The sequence below is a fragment of the Trichomonascus vanleenenianus genome (genome assembly GCF_965637985.1).
Source record: "Trichomonascus vanleenenianus strain CLIB 3782 genome assembly, contig: TRVA0_004S, whole genome shotgun sequence".
Lineage (NCBI taxonomy): Eukaryota > Fungi > Ascomycota > Dipodascomycetes > Dipodascales > Trichomonascaceae > Blastobotrys > Blastobotrys vanleenenianus.
In genome coordinates this window covers 277,956-294,031 of record NW_027481883.1, presented here as the reverse complement: position 1 = coordinate 294,031, position 16,076 = coordinate 277,956, and the positions used below count along the sequence as shown (strand labels likewise).

Genomic DNA, 16,076 nt, shown 5'->3' with positions numbered 1-16,076 from the left:
GCCACATCTCTGCAAAGGCCACATCTCTGCAAAGGCTACTACTTCTCCGCAAAGCAGAGCTACGGGGGTTGGTCCCCAAGTCGACTGAGGCTGCGCGTAGTGTTCATGGGGGAATCAATCCCTCTATACTCCCCCTGAGGCTCCGCTTCGTGGAGAGATTGTATTCATCAATTGGCCTCCGCGATGCGGAGCTACGGGGCGTTTTGGGGGCTGGCCCCCAAGTGAACCGAGGGGCCTGGGAAAGGTTGAGAAATGCGAAGATCATTAATACACCATATATAAATTAATAAATATAAAAAAAAGTAGTCGTTAAATGACGAGATCGTCAAGCATGTCGTAACCAATTTTCTCGTACTGCACAACATTGCCGGTGTGCCTGTCCGAACAGCCGATAGTAAGCGTTGGCTGACCAAGGCGGCCCGTGAACCCAAGGCCCACAATGTGTCCGTAAACCTCCAGCACCTGGGCTGTAGGGGGGTCGCTTATACTGTTGACATCAACGACTGTTGTGTAGTCAATTGGCTCTGAATAGGCGAGGTAGCGTCCCGTCTCGTCAAAAGTCGTGTTCCTCACTGCGCCGTCCAGCTGCGTAGGCAGGACCCAGGCGCGGTCTTGGTGGAGATACCGCAGGTCGTACAGGCGGCAGGTGCCGTCCTGGTTGCCCGTCGCGACAGTGTGCCCGTTGGGCGACCAGGCGCATGCAAAGCCGTAATGGCTGTGTCCGGTGAGCGCAGCCTCGCGGGAGTTGCCCGTCCTGTCGTCGACAATCCAGCTCTGAACGCTGTCGCCAACCACCAGCCGGACGTGGGCACACCCCGGGCGCTGGGCCATGCAATTGACCGCCCATGGGTAGCGCGCCGTGTGGACGAAGCGGTTGGTAACCATGTCGAGCGTCCGCACGCGGGTATCGTTGGACGAGAAGACGGCCCGGTCGGTGTGGGGTGGCAGCAGCACGTGGTTAGTAATGCCGTTGGCGTCGCAGGTGATGGTCCCGCTGGCCGCCTCGCCGGTCTCTATGCTCTTGACCAGGTATTGTCCGCGGAACCCGCCTGCAACGATCCACTGGGCGTCGGCCCCGAGCACGGACACCTGCATGCTCGCCAGCAGTGCGCTCGGCTCGAAAACGTCCTCAATGGTGCCGGTCGACGGGTTCAGCCGCTCTATGGTGCGGCGGTCCGCCTCGCGGTAGTAGTATATCTCGTTGCTCGACACTGGGATTAACAGGTTGCGCAACTGGAAGTGCACGAGGCTCGGCTTGGGCCGCGTGAACGTCTGTTTGAATGCAAAGATGCCGTCTTCCGCCAGGCGAATTGTGTCGTGGCGGTTCCGCTCGCAGCGCAGCGCGTTGTGCGACGGATAGTAGAACATGAGCTCGCGATGCGACTGGCTGCGGAACGTCTGTTTGCGGCGCTCTCTGACCCCGAGCGCCGCGCCGTCGTGCCGCGCCGGCCATCGGATGCCCTGGCAGTCCATTGCCGGGTCGATCTCGAGGTCTTCTGGGGTTACGACCTCCTTCATGGGCCGGTTGAGCTGGGCATATATCTCGTCATACAGGTCTTTGGGGCACTCGCCGCGGAGGCGCATGTCGTTGAGGAAACACACAAAGTCCGGCTCCTGGTCGTACTCCTCCATGCCCAGGTCGCTGATCACCTGGTAGAAATCCTCTTCGTACAGCTCGCTGTCGACAAGCAGGTTCGTCATGGTCTCCCACAGGTCCCCCTCGTGCTCATCATCGTCGCCCCCGGCGTACATGTAGAACGACCGCGAGAGCCCGTTGCGGAACACATTGACCGTCATGCGCTGGGCGTCGTGCCCGATGTTTATCGTCCCCAGCCAGTTCTCAGTCTGCTCCATTCCTCCTGTTGATCTCTGCTGCCGCGGGATCTCTCTCTCTCTCTCTCTCTTTCTCGTGGGCCGGTCCGATGGTTGATTAATGGGCCCCCGGCGTTTTGCAAATACCGTACCGAGGGGTCCTGCGCGATGTTGCAGCGAACGTTAGCTCAGTAGGTAACCTCTCCCCCCGGACTACCCCAAACCTGCGGCCCTTGATTCGATTGATTGGTTTGGTTAAAATGCCACTTTGGGCCTGAACTTGGTCGTTTGGATGCCCTGGTTATTATATCTCGTATCTCTCCCGTTTCTAATGGGCTTATTCCATCTCGGCACTCGAGACCCACCGCTGCTCAGCCGTGCCACCGCTTAACTTAACCGGCAGCGTAACGCGCATGTCAGGCGCCATGTGCCGCATTACCTACCGCCTACGGGCTCTCCATACAATATGTACTCCTCCAATCATCCTGGGGCTCTACACCAAACCCCCCTGTGGCTCTCTATTGATAGATCGACTTAGTTCAGTTGGGGTCCAAATTTCAATGTTTTAGTTATTGGCAAACTTTTGCTTGTCACGCAAATGTATGCTTGTTCAAGTCAAGTCTAATTCGTAAAGAATAAGTTTCTGTGTCGATTCAGTTTACATGCTTCAATTGATATATTGTTAGTTCAGAATATGTACCAATGACAGAGATCAATTGACATGAGTACATCGCAAGGAATTTTACCGATATATGAAAGATGGTACAGCGGTTGTGCTGATATTAGTCTAATTGTGAGTGTATACATTATGTAGGATACCGCACAAAGAAGGCAATGGCCATGAGTACTGTACAAAAGAAGGCTAATTGTGATACTATTAAGGTACGTAGTGGTAGGATAACTTATATCAGTTTAGTGGAAAGTGCTCGGTACGCACATCCACATTACATATTAGTACAGTGTACTGTAATGTTTATTCAATGTGATTGCATTTGACCAGTGCCCAATGGCTGTTTAATTGAATCGGAATAGTGAGATTTCCAATTAAAACTCATTGAATTTTGGATTACGGGTATCTAATATCTTGCACATTCATGTTGTCGACCCAGCTCGTTCAACCAGATATTATTGAGCGTAATCTTACCCGGTACATAACACTAAGCTATGCCCAGGCTTAATTCAAGTTGTCTAGTACGAAAAAATTTAAATCATCAATGTAGGTTGCGATGCTGGACTCAATGTCTATGCTTATTAGCATGAATGTGGAAAGCTAATTGGCAAAGAGGTTCTGGATCAGGCATCGGATTTCATTAGATACCTCAGCACTTCGACTATCCTCCTTTGGACAAACTCATGGTAATCAACATTATCATGTACGTAACCCCTTAATTGGTATTAAAAATGCATGAATGTTTATTGTACCGGTAGATAGATATCGTTAACATAACTACCGTACTACCGGTACAGTAATTCATTAGGGATAATTGACCAATTGAGCATGCTAGGCTACTCGCATAGTTGGCACTAGGCGTCCATTATGTCGGCCGATGCAGCGGGACGCCTCCGCATTACGTCGGCCACACTCCGCGCAGCGGAGCATCAGGGGGAGTTTGGGGGGCTGGTCTTCCCCAACGACTTTGCAGCGCATTCCGAGATGCGTCGGACCCGGTGATAGCGATGTGGAGTGCACCGGCGGGCCTGCCTGCAGTGGTGGTGGGAGTTAAGTTACGCAGTTACGGATCGGACGGGGGGTATCTCCGGGGTTATCGCAGCCTAAACCGTTGGACGAGATCGAAAGGTGACCCTGGAAGAGACGGCAGGGCGATGAAACGGCTAAAATTGAGCAGCTGGGGCCGGGTGGGGCGGCGCAGCGTGTCGAGCTACTACAACGTCGCGACACCAGAGGGATCGAGGGCGCGGATAGACCTGCTGAGAGCGCCGTCGCACTTTGGCCACTACACGTCGCGGGTGAACCGCCCGCAGAACGAGGACCGCTACTACGCGGGGGTGCTCCATCTGCCCAAAGGATCGAGCCTGACCCCGAAGCAGCAGAGCTACACGGCGTCGAAACGCACTGTGTTCAACTTTTCCGTCTTTGATGGCCATGGCGGCATCGAGTGCTGCGAGTTCCTGAGGCAGCACCTCGCCGAGTATGTCGAAAACTACGACATGCACCGTACGTGGGAGATCCCGGAGCTGTACAAGCGCAACATTGGCGGGTACTGGAAGAACTGGACCCACGAGGTGAACAAGTTCTTTGGGCGCCTGACGGCGTCGGACGACCTCCAGGTGCGGGTGCCGATGGCGTTTCTCCAGGCGGACTACGACTTCATGCTGGCAAACAAGACGTCCGGGTCGACGTGCACCTCGGTGTTCTTGTACCCACGCGACGACACTGGGACGTACTGGGACGAGGGCCAGGTGGCGCATCTGGTGGTGGCTCACGTCGGCGACACTCGGTGCTTCATTGTCGACCGATACGGGACGCCCAAGCCATTGACGACTGCGCACCACCCGAGCTCGGAGGTGGAGTCGGAGCGGCTCTCCAAGTACACGGCGGGCATCTTCATGGACTCGTTTGGCGAGGAGCGGTACGGCCCGTTTGCGAACACGCGGGCGTTTGGCGACTTCAGCGGCAAGCGCAAGGGCATTTCCGCCGAGCCGGAAGTTTTAGAGTGTCGCCTCGGGTCGTCCGAGCTGGGTTCAAGGCTGGTGAGGGAGTTTCGCGACGAGGCGTTTTTGGTTCTGTGCACCGACGGCGTGTCGGACATGGCGACCGACCAGGAGGTCGCAGACGTGGTTATCCACACGGCGTGCCAGTCGGGGTCCTGGAGAGGCACACCGCAGGACTGTGCTGAGGAGGTAGTCAAGTACGCTGAGGCATTGGGCGGGAACGATAATGCTACGTGCCTCATAGTGAGGCTATCATCTTGGGGGCAGTGGTTCTGGCACGACCGGACGGGGAGCCTGAGGGAGGACCGGCTGAGGGATGCTTTCGACAGTCAGAATAGACGAGACAAGCTGTGACCGCGATTATGAGTACTTGCTTGTATATAGAGATTATTTAACTTCTCCGCTTCTCCGCGAAGCGGGGGACGCACTTGATTCCAATGAATACGGTTGGATGAACTAAATTTCGAGTGATTGATGAATGCAATTGGATTCACCCAGCGAATTGAAATATTGAGCCATTGAATTCAATTGGATCCATCCCATGATACAGATATAAACAGAAACTACAATGAGTTAATACGTTAATACTATGCTATGGTATGGCCATAAAGTAAAATTCCAATGGATATGCCAAATGCGATCATGCATCAATCGAAAGAAAATTAAGGATCTCCGCGAAGCGGACCTATGGGGGTTTGGGGCTGGCCCCCAAGTCAATCGAGGTAGCGGAGTACTGTACTCATGGGGGGTTGCGCTAATCAGATATGATCTCTTTAGGTCTACCGTGGAAAGGCCGGAAATAGCAAAAAAAAAACAAAAAACAATGAAGCAAATTCTTCGAATTTACAAAATAATAATATATACAAGTTTGTCGTTAGAAGATATAGGAAGGTGATTTATTTGCCCTTCTTGAAGACGTGCCGTACTCGCGTCGGAGCATACTCGCCAAGCTTCGTTCCGACCATGTCCTCGACCACCTCAAATGCAACGTATTCCTTGCCGTTGTGCACCTGGAACTTGAGACCCACCATGTTTGGCAGAATGGTGCACGACCGCGCGTTGGTTCGAATAGGAATGTTCTTCTCACGGGCCTCCTTAATCGGAAGAGGCACAATAAAAGGGCCTAACCCTGTTAGCTCACACACACTGATAGCCAATAAAAACCTGCTTACCCTTCCACGCGGACCGCTTCAGCAACTGCAGAGCCGGCCTCATTATGTCTATTTGGTCCTAATTCGGTGATCGGTGTCGTCGTTTGTGAAAATTGTGATCTTATGCGCTCGCGGACATGGGTGCGGCTGTAACCACTGAAAAATTCACTTTGATTCATCGCGACCGTTATCAATCCGATAGACATGTTTTTGGGGACTAAGCGGTTTGATCCGGACAGTATTGTCGAGCGAGCAGACGAGCCGACTGCCAAGAAGGCCAAGGTCGAGCCAGAGGGCACCAAAGCTAAATCACAGGAAGACGAGAGCAGAGATGACATTGAGATAGACCCAAAGCACGCCGCAGTGCTGCAGCGATTCCATGCTACCATAGACAAGCTCGGCCCGAATCGCAAGCCAGTTGAAGATGAGGGCAAGAACGATGAGACTGAGGAAAGAGACCTCGTGCCCATCCCCATACCTCAGGCATCCGAGCCTACTAAAAAGCGGACTTTTGCTCCGAGCTGGATCACTAAGCCCGAGTACGTCTCTCCCGAAACGACCATGCCGTTTGAGCAGATTGACAATATCAGCGAGAGAATGGTCAAGACGCTGAAGTCTCACGACTTTACTAGCGCATTCGCCATTCAGACGGCGGTCATTCCGGCGCTGCTCAAAGACGCAACCGACATTGCACCGGACCCTCTTCCAGATGTTCTGGTGAATGCATACACAGGTTCGGGTAAGACTCTGGCCTATGGCGTACCCATAGTCGAGGCCCTGAGCAAGCGGACCGTGCCAAAGCTGCGGGCCCTCATCATCGTCCCGACGAGACCGCTGGTTAGACAAGTGCGCCAGGTCGTGGAGATGCTGGCCAAAGGAACACCGCTACAGGTAGCCAGCCTGCGGCCGGACGATTCGTTTAAACAGGAGCAAAAGAGGATATCGGCAAACGTGCCTGACATTCTGGTAACGACCCCAGGCCGACTCGTCGACCACATCCAGCAGCGGACGCCGGGGCTCTCCGACCTCAGGGACCTCAGATACTTCGTCATTGATGAGGCCGATCGCCTGCTTAACCAGAGCTTCCAGGAGTGGGTTTCCGTTGTGATGAATAAGTTTCCTAAGCGATCTCAAGACCAATCGGTGGAATGGCACAGACCAGTTCAGAAGCTCATTTTCAGCGCTACGCTAACCCGGGACCCGGGAAAGCTTGCATCGCTTAATATCTACCGGCCGCGGCTATTTGTTGTCGGTGAAGGCACTGCAGATGGGGACGCAGGCGACGCGGTGGATTACGAATTCTCCGTGCCTACTGCTCTTACTGAGAGACTAATTTCCGTGAAGAACTCGTCGGTCAAGCCTCTGCGACTAGTGCAGCTCATGAAGGACAACAATATCACATCGGACACTATCGTGTTCGTCAAGTCCAACGAGGCGGCGAGCCGACTGGGTCGGCTTATCAGCCTTATTGACCAGCGTCTGTTCAGCAGAAACCTCGTCGTGGAAAGGCTTTCTGGAGAGCTAGATGTTGCGCAAAGACGCAGAATTCTGCGCAAGTTCGAGCAGCGCGAAATCGGCATTCTGGTGTGCACTGATCTCATGGCCCGTGGTATCGACATCTCCACTATTCAATACGTAATCAACTATGACTTGCCCATTGGTAAGAGGGAGTATGTCCACCGAGTTGGACGAACTGCACGAGCGGGCCAGTCGGGTACTGCTATCAACATTGCCAGCGATAGCGGTGAGCGAAAGAAGTTCTGGGGCATATCGAAGTCCATCCACCGGACTGGAGGTGCTACAATCGAACTGGAGAAGTACCAACCAGAGGATGATGATCACACTACGAAAGCATACGAAGAGTCTCTTGGCCAGCTAGAAAATGAGGTATTCAGTCGGGGGTAGCCAAAATCACTCTGGTGTAACCATTCATGTGAGCTATGAACTAACTTAGACAGAACCAATTCATGAATGGACTAACTTCGGCAGACCAATTCATGAATGAGCTAATTTTTATAAGAACTTTTCATGGAGCTAATGGGATGAATTATTCATGAAGCTATGAACGAACTTCGAATTGAAAAAAACGCTCTATTGAGATGAAATAACCGGGAAAACGCAGATGAAACGAGTCTATGAAATATCTGGGAATGCGCAAATGAAACGAGTTTATGAGAATAATCGTAAGAACTAAACGAAACGACTCTATGAAATAAAACGTTAGAATAAAAAAAAAATCTATAGCTTTGCAGCTGGCTTGTCGCCGTGCACTTTGAAGCCCTTGCCATCTCGCAGCGTTCGCCTGAGGATCTTGCCGCTGGGTGACTTCGGTATGGCTTCGAGGACCACCAGTCCGCCCCAGAGACGCTTGTGTCGTGCCACCGACTTGTCGAACCAATTCTTGACGTCTATAGGACTGATGCCCTCATCGAGCACGACAAATGCACGCGGGTATTCAGTGGCCTCCTCCTCGGAGTACACTCCCACCACCGCAGCATCCCGCACATTGGGGTGCTTCAGCAGCAACGCTTCAACTTCAGCCGGCGCTACCTGATGGCCCTTGGACTTGATGAGCTCCTTGACTCGGTCGACGATATAATACTGCTGAGAGCTCTTGTTGTAGATGGCAACGTCGCCGGTCTTGAACCACCGCCCGTCGCCAAATGCCGCCGCGGTTGCTTCGGCATTGTCAAGATACCCCTTCATGATATTTGGTCCTCGAAGCCACAGCTCGCCAGGCTCCCCCGGAGGCACGTCCACGCCGTCGGCACCTACAATTCGCGCCTCGAGCCCGGCTACAAGCCAACCGACGGCAGCTGGATCACATGAATCCTCGTCAGCCGGCAAGTGAGTTACCGGCGAGGTTTCGGTCAGGCCATACATCTGCAACACTGGGACTCCAATTCTCTTCTCCGTGGCTCGAATCAGGGACTTGGAGAGGGGAGCGGCGCCCGAGTATATCTTCCTGAGGGTCTTCTTTAGCTCGTCCTTGTACTGCTCGATGACCGGGCTCTTGGCCAGAAGAACTACGACGGGCGGCACAACGTGCATGTGGGTGACCTTGTACTTGACAATGGAGTCGAGCACTGGCACGAGTTCAAACTTGGGGTGCACTATGAGTGTACTGGCAATATACGGGGTCGTAAACCCGAACTTGCACAGCCCATAAATATGCGAGAGCGGGAGAATCCCCATGTATATATGGTCGGTGTTGTAGATACGCCAGCCGGACTGGACCTGCTGCTGGCAATTCGAGATCATGTTCCTGTGGGTCGACATGACGCCCTTTGGCAGACCACTAGTGCCCGACGAGAAGCAGTAGTATGCGTCTCGCGACACAGAGTCCCTTGGGTCGGCAAACTCAACTGGTGGGGTAGGGGCACACTTGCGGGCCCGTGCCACGAGCTCCTCAATGGTGAGGATCGCCGGGTTCTTTTCGGCCAGGGCACACGCCTTTTCCACGGTAGGCTTCATTGCCGGGATAGTGATGGCCAGCTTGGCATTCGTCGCCTTGATCTGGTACGCTAGCTCCTCTGGCAAATAGGCGGCGTTTGCTGGGGACACGATGGCCCCGGCTGCGAGGATGCCATGCTGAATGGGGACAGTGTAGATGGTATTGACGGCATAGATGATAACTACATCGTGCTCACCAATGCCCTCGTTTCTCAACGCCGTGTGAATCTGCTGCAGCAGCTGGACAAACTCCCTTGCCTTGAGCGACTCGCCAGTCAGGGCGTCGATAAATAGCGGCTTTTCAGGGTTCGCCTTGAGGTACGGAGAGTCTACGATGAACCGCGCAGCGTTGCCGTAGTACTCATTCTTGAGCGGCCCGTCTGGGGACTCATATATCGTTCCGGTCATTGTTGCTGGATGGAATAAATGCAATAAATAGTGTATTAACGGCCACCAACAGCCCTTGGAGCTACGGATGGTCGCTGGTATTTAATACCGGCCACTGCGGTGATTGATCCCCACCTTTAACGTCTATCAGTGCAGCGCGCTGCAGGATCGGCTCGAGGGGGGTTCAGATGGATTGTACCTCGGATATAAATCACCACCACATTTCTGCAGGAGACCTTCCGAACGGCGGTCCGTTTTCCGGTCCACCTCTGACTTCTGGCAATATAAACGTACTGGAAGATCGTCAAGTGGGGATTAGTATAGTAGATTGGATCGACTGGGTTACAGTGTATTGGAATTGTCACCTCGGCAAATATTACCCGCTGTTCTAGGCGACGTTCTTATATAAGAGCCATGGACGCAGCTAGCACGCAATCAGTACTACCCCGAGAGTCTTCCGCTACCTCAACCATAATAGATATGGGTTCTTGAAGAGTGCCGTAAGTCCGGAAGTTGTATGCGCTATGTCATTGTAGAACTAGTAAACCATAACTCAGTTTCCTGATATTGTGGATAAACCAGTTACAACTGTAACGTATTTTACTTCCGTATAACGACAAGTATATCGATACGTAGAGATAATCACATAGCATCAGGAGAGCCTGAATAGTTCCCCATTGGCGTGTCCTCCCCACACGCTGATAGAATGCTAAACAATTGAGCCCACAACGCGCGTCATATCTACAGCCTCGCTATCAATCTTAAACTGCAAGCCATGTATCAGGAAAGAAGAGGACTAACTGGGGGCCAGCCCCCAGACCCCCGTAGCTCCGCTTCGCGGAGAGAATCGCAGAAGAATCGAAATTCAATATATATATAACACATTAAGGGGTTCGTAGAAATGCTAGTCTAGAATGCTAAAATGCCGGGTTAGTGGGTTGTTTAAACTTTAACAGTGGACTTACCATCTGGCTGAGCAAGAATGTAATCGATAGCCTGGCCAACGGTCTTGATCTCATTAGCCTCGTCCTCTGGCATCTCAATTCCAAACTCCTCTTCAATGAAGAACAAGCACTCAACCACGTCAAGCGAATCAAGACCTAGATCAGCGACAAAGTTAGCAGCCGGGGTGATCTTCTCTGGCTCAGTGATCTACATTTCTTGTTAGTAACATGTAACAATACCGCTAAAAATGAGTAAAACACACCTTGTCGAAGCACTTGAGAAGGTCGACAATTCGCTCCTCAACGAACTCCCGCGTCAGTGGTGGTGGCAGGCCTCCGTAGAATCGAACCTGACCCCAGTTGCTCTTCAAGGTCTGCTGCTTTCGGACAACAGCCGGTCGAACAGCCAGGGAGATAGATCGCGCAAGAACAGGTCGAGCGAGTCGCGCAGATCGAATAATACTTCGCGCCAGCATTATTATGTTATCTATGTGCTATCTTCTAACCGGGTTTGGCGATATTTCACAATTTTTCGCCGTGGCCCGGTTTTGGGAGGTTGACATTTACTCGGCGCTGATTGGCCCACCCCGCCCATCATCATCATCATCATCGAATGCTTGAAGACTAATGAGCTAGCAAGGCCTCCAACGCTTGTAGATTAGTGAGGTCAAAAATGACATACTCTATATACAGAATACATTCATTTCGATTAACTAGAGCCCGAGTACCATAACAAGAGCCCGAGTTCCATAACTAGAGCCCTTGAGCTCGCCCATTTCCGTAGTCCGACTAATTAGAACCCTCGAGTTCACCAATCTCCGTCGTAGTCGCGTTGAGCCCCATAACGTTCAAAAACAGGTTCAAATTGCTAATCTTGGCCGTACCTAGCTCAACGGGAAGAGCCTTGGCCTCGGCCATTGTGCCAAAGATCTTCTCTCGCACCTCGTCGACCATGATGCGCTGATGGTCGAGCTTGGCAGCGAGGGCAAGCGAGGCAAGGAAGTGCCACACATACGAGTCGTCCACGTTTCGCGGAGGGAATATGCTCGAAAGATGGCCCTGGACCGACGTAAATAGACTGTTGAACGTGGCCTGCCAGTTGGAGTCAGCGCTGGCTCCGTCCTGCTGCTTAATGAGCTCGGCTCGCGAAATGAGAACAGTCAGGAACGCAAGGCCGATCTTGGTCGACGCCACGTGCACAATGTTGGAAGAGTTGAGCATGATCTCGAGCAGACCAACAACAACATCGTACGGGGACTCACTAATGAGATGCACAAGCGGTGGCAGCACGGTGTGCGAGAACAGGTCGACTGACTCCCGCGCCTTGGCGTTCAAGTCCTCGCCATTGACGTAGGCCCCGTCCTTGACCACGTCCAATGCATCGATATTTGCAATGATTCGCGTCAGCACCGTGAGACGCTGCTTCTGGTCAATGTGTCTGAACACTCGCGGGATGGCCTTCTTGCCCTTGTTGTGGGTAAGCATGAGCACGAACGGGTGCACATTGTTAGCGTCTGCTGGGGCGGTGACCTTGAGATTGTCCCACAGAATATCAACCTGCTCCTGCGTCTTGGTCTCCCACTCCTTCAGGGCCTCCTCGGAGCCGTCCTGGGGGCGGCCACGTTCCCGCGACTCAACCTCCAAAAGCGCCGAGTACACAGCCTCAATGTTCTTGAGCAGGTCCCGGGTAGTGTACTTGGTGTCCGTCTTCTTACCGAGATCGAGTCCGGCAAGGTTATCCTTGCCCAGCTTGGCGGTGGCGCTGCCCGGAGAAGATGGAGAGTCCACCTTTTTGGCGACATTGAGTGCTCTCCGCGGCTGCTTGCCGCTGCCCATGGAGATGCGGCCCAGCGCGCCCTCGCGGACGACCTGGTTAGACTTGGGGTGTTCGCGGGCGCGCTCGACGGCCTGCTGGACCTGCTGCTGCATTCGCTGCAGCGGGTTGTCGTGCCGCCTGAACCGTCCGCCACGCTGGCCGCGTTGGAACAGGTATGTTTGGGCAAACGAATTGAGCGGCTGCTGGGGGTTATTCCGGGCCTGGATCGCCGAGTGCACCTGGTAGTAGAAGTCCTCATTGTACGGGTCATCCGTGACCATCTGCTGGAGCTGGATCCTCATGATGAAGTTCCTGTCCCACTGGGACATGAGACCGTTGTACTTGACAATCTGCGCAATCTTGCGCGACTTTTGCAACAGCTTGTCATTCTCCACCTGGGACTTAGCCTGGTCCTCGTTCATGACCTGGCTCAATGGCACCGGAGCCTCCTCTCCTTCCTTCTTCTCCTCCTCGCCTCCCGGAGCCTGCGGCTGACTCGGGGCCTGGGCAATGCCTTGTGGAGGCGGCTGACCCGGCATTGGCATGAAGCCCATCTGCTGGAACTGTCTATTCATGGCGCCCATGGCATCCGGCGGCATCGGGAACCCTGGCGGGGGCGGGAACGGCGCATTAGGCGGGGGTGGAGGGTACTGGCCCATAGGGGGTGGGGGCATGGCGTAGAACTGGTGCGGCGCGTGCGGCTGCTGCCGCTGGGCCATCATCTGAGCCTCCACCTCCTCCAGCGACAGAACTTTTGGCTGACCCTGTTGCTGTTGCACCTGTTGTTGTAGTTGTTGCTGCTGCGGCTGTTTCTGCTGCTGTTGCTCTGAAGGGCTCTGGCTGCCACTGCCGCCCCACAGAGACGCAATTGGCTGGAGGCTAGGCACGTCCGCGGGGATCGGCTGGCCCGGCACCGCCTGCGGCGGTCTGCTTGTTCGGGCGTACGCATACTGCTCCTCGTCCAGCGTTCCCGCGACCTTGGCCGTCTGGCCAGCGAAATCAAAGTCCTTCCCCAGCTCCGTCGACTCGCCAAAAGTCTCGTCGTTCAGATCGTCATTGGTTTCTTCCAGCGCGTCACCGAGCCGGTCGTCATACGTGTCCTCGAAGTCCATGACCTCATTGGCGTCCGAAGACACCACGGTCTTCAGCCCGAAGAATGCCATGACGTCGCTTTCTTTTCCTTGCTGGTGCTGTGTTTTTTTTCCAAACTGGGCGGCTTCTTGTCCATGGGACGTGTGATGGTTGGGAGGTTAGGCCACCCGGGACGGTAAAACAAACGTAACTTAACCAATATGCTTAACAGTTGTTATGTTGGCCAACATGGATAACGTTGGGAGTGCCGGCGATTTTTTCAGGGGAGCATTACGGGGAGAATACGTGTGGCAGAAGACAGAAAAATTCCCCGAAGAGATAGTACGGTACCGGCGCAAAGTTCGAAGTAATAGAGTTAATTGATGAAAGCTTTCCGTAGATCGATCGATCTAGACTGTAGCGGCTAGTGGGGCACCGCGGTTGAGACAACGGCAACGGTTGGCAACAAAGCTTGACAGGGAGCAAAAAGGCTTGACAGGGATATCACAGAGCGATCCGTGCGTCAATATAATGCATTACGTAGTAATTGACAGCTCCGCGAAGCGGAGCATGGGTGACTCGCTTTCAAAATACCATATGGCCTCCAACCCAGGGGGGGGGACTCATTAAACAACGGTGACGATTTAGCCGTTGAGACGCGTAGATTTTGTGTGTATGTCTGAGTCAATGAGAACCACGTTCCTTATCGAGCCTCTCGCGTTATATGCCAAGCTCCGTTATTATATCAAGCAAGGAAACCTATCACAGATAACTATTCTCGCGCTATGGTTTACCAACAGTTGGAAACTACTGTACATTGTATATTATATGTACTGTAGTAGTGAACAGTTTTGAGTTGAAACGCGGAGGACCTGCCGCCGATTCGGTGTCACTGCGCCGTGACGTCAACAGAGGACGTGCAATGACACACGCGCAGTTGCCGTATTCGGAAACAGTACCTGGCGATTTTCCAACAGCGACCAGGGCCCCCGTGGGTTAACGGAGAGGCTAGTAATGAACCCTGCGAAGCGTGAAATGGTACATATGAAGCCACTTGACAGGGCCCACGAAACTAACGGTTGCGACAGAGCGTCAAGGGCTTTTTTTCCTCCCATTATTTTGGCATTCCGCAAGACGAGGCTTGGAATGATCTTGAAACAGGAAGCTTGGTTTCTTTAATTTTGTATTTCCCGCAACAGAAATCCTCCCCTTGACCCCTGCAGCAGGCGTCGATCTCTCCCGGTACACCACTCTGGCTACCTGTGAGGGAAAAAAGTGAATCGACAAGACGCAAGACAGATTTTAGTTCTCTTCTACGGCCACTTTTTCTTTCCACTATAATTTTACGAGGACTTGTTGAGTGGCATTCTAGTAGTTGTCCAGACCACTAGTGTGCTATCTGCTGGATTTTTTTTGAAAAAAAATCTCTTTTCTTTGGAGAGGGAAGGAGAAGAAGACGCTCGGAAATGCTGAGAAGAGTGTTTCCCAGCCTCATCGTCCTGGCGATGATGTCGCTGTTTTTGCTGGCATTCTGGTCGTTCAGTCCAGACGAATTCTCGCCCAGGGGCCCCTGGAAGGGTCCGAGCGCGTCTCACCGTCCAGCCGGAGAGACTCACAAGACCTTCGTGGAAACCGCGAAGAAGGAGGACCCCGAGATTCAGAACATACTGATAGACAGCGAGCTGGCGCGAATACTGCAAGACCAGCGCAAGTACAACCCTCATCGCGAGAACGCCACCTTCATTACGCTGGCCCGGAACTCTGACCTCAGAGAGCTCATGGGCACGATCCGGTCGATCGAGGATCGGTTCAACCACAAGTATCACTACGACTGGGTCTTCCTCAACGAGGAGCCATTCAGCCAGGAGTTTGTAAACGTCACGACCCACCTCATATCAGGAACTACAAAATACGGCCTTGTCAAGTCCCAGCACTGGTCCTACCCGGACTGGATCAACCAGACCCTCGCCGAGGAGGCCCGCAACGACATGAAGGGGCAGAATATCATATACGGAGACTCTGAATCGTATAGGCACATGTGCCGATTCGAGTCTGGCTTCTTCTTCCAGCATCCGCTCATGCTCGACTATAAGTATTACTGGCGCGTCGAGCCGTCGACCACGATCCATTGCGATATCGACTACGACGTGTTCAGGTTTATGCGCTCCCACAACAAGAAGTACGGGTTCACCATCGCCTTGAGGGAGTTCGAGGCGACCGTGCACTCGCTGTGGGCTGTCACCAAGAACTTCATTTCACACTACCCGCACTACATCGCCAAGTACAACATGATAGACTTTATCTCCGACAACAGCGGCGAGTCGTATAACATGTGTCACTACTGGTCCAATTTCGAGGTCGCCGACATGGACTTCTGGCGGTCCAAGCCGTATCAGGACTACTTTAACTACCTCGACCAGGCGGGTGGCTTCTTTTATGAGCGTTGGGGCGATGCCCCGATCCATTCCATTGCAGCGTCGCTGTTTCTTAACTCGTCTGAAGTGCATTTCTTTGAAGATATTGGTTACACGCATCCGCCGTTCACGCACTGCCCCTGCAATGCACTAGAACGGAACCTGACCTGCTCGTGCCTACCTGAGCAGAATTTTGACTGGGAGGGCTATTCCTGCCTACGAAACTACTACTTTGCTCAAGAGATCCCCTTGCCTCCAGGCGTTGATGTATATTAGCCTTATTTATTATATAATTATTCCTTGTTAACCATTGCGAATCATCAAAAGTGTATTGATCTATTCGACTCTCCGCGAA

At 53.1% G+C, this 16,076-nt stretch overlaps 8 protein-coding genes across 8 annotated transcripts; 3 read left to right on the top strand and 5 right to left on the bottom strand.

Annotated features, from left to right (window-relative positions):
* Positions 1-309: 309 nt before the first annotated feature.
* On the bottom strand, positions 310-1,854 carry RSA4 (Rsa4p; the record flags this gene model as incomplete). The annotated part of the gene is made up of 1 exon (XM_076682730.1): positions 310-1,854. The coding sequence occupies one exon, from the start codon at positions 1,852-1,854 to the stop codon at positions 310-312; it is 1,545 nt and encodes a 514-aa protein (XP_076543092.1).
* Positions 1,855-3,636: 1,782 nt separating this feature from the next.
* Positions 3,637-4,839, top strand: PTC6 (type 2C protein phosphatase PTC6; the record flags this gene model as incomplete). Its single annotated transcript, XM_076682729.1, has 1 exon — positions 3,637-4,839. The coding sequence occupies one exon, from the start codon at positions 3,637-3,639 to the stop codon at positions 4,837-4,839; it is 1,203 nt and encodes a 400-aa protein (XP_076543091.1).
* A 542-nt stretch (positions 4,840-5,381) lies between these two features.
* RSM19 (mitochondrial 37S ribosomal protein uS19m RSM19) lies at positions 5,382-5,700 on the bottom strand (the record flags this gene model as incomplete). Its single annotated transcript, XM_076682728.1, has 2 exons — positions 5,382-5,608; positions 5,658-5,700. The coding sequence occupies 2 exons, from the start codon at positions 5,698-5,700 to the stop codon at positions 5,382-5,384; spliced, it is 270 nt and encodes an 89-aa protein (XP_076543090.1).
* A 140-nt stretch (positions 5,701-5,840) lies between these two features.
* On the top strand, positions 5,841-7,541 carry DBP6 (putative ATP-dependent RNA helicase DBP6; the record flags this gene model as incomplete). The annotated part of the gene is made up of 1 exon (XM_076682727.1): positions 5,841-7,541. The coding sequence occupies one exon, from the start codon at positions 5,841-5,843 to the stop codon at positions 7,539-7,541; it is 1,701 nt and encodes a 566-aa protein (XP_076543089.1).
* A 333-nt stretch (positions 7,542-7,874) lies between these two features.
* On the bottom strand, positions 7,875-9,497 carry TRVA0_004S02894 (uncharacterized protein; the record flags this gene model as incomplete). Its single annotated transcript, XM_076682726.1, has 1 exon — positions 7,875-9,497. One exon carries the CDS (start codon positions 9,495-9,497, stop codon positions 7,875-7,877), a length of 1,623 nt encoding a protein of 540 aa, XP_076543088.1.
* Positions 9,498-10,385: 888 nt separating this feature from the next.
* Positions 10,386-10,896, bottom strand: ACP1 (acyl carrier protein, mitochondrial; the record flags this gene model as incomplete). The annotated part of the gene is made up of 3 exons (XM_076682725.1): positions 10,386-10,393; positions 10,442-10,628; positions 10,684-10,896. 3 exons carry the CDS (start codon positions 10,894-10,896, stop codon positions 10,386-10,388), a joined length of 408 nt encoding a protein of 135 aa, XP_076543087.1.
* A 313-nt stretch (positions 10,897-11,209) lies between these two features.
* Positions 11,210-13,399, bottom strand: PAT1 (deadenylation-dependent mRNA-decapping factor PAT1; the record flags this gene model as incomplete). Its single annotated transcript, XM_076682724.1, has 1 exon — positions 11,210-13,399. One exon carries the CDS (start codon positions 13,397-13,399, stop codon positions 11,210-11,212), a length of 2,190 nt encoding a protein of 729 aa, XP_076543086.1.
* A 1,413-nt stretch (positions 13,400-14,812) lies between these two features.
* Positions 14,813-15,997, top strand: KTR1 (glycosyltransferase family 15 protein; the record flags this gene model as incomplete). Its single annotated transcript, XM_076682723.1, has 1 exon — positions 14,813-15,997. One exon carries the CDS (start codon positions 14,813-14,815, stop codon positions 15,995-15,997), a length of 1,185 nt encoding a protein of 394 aa, XP_076543085.1.
* Between the last annotated feature and the right edge of the window lie 79 nt (positions 15,998-16,076).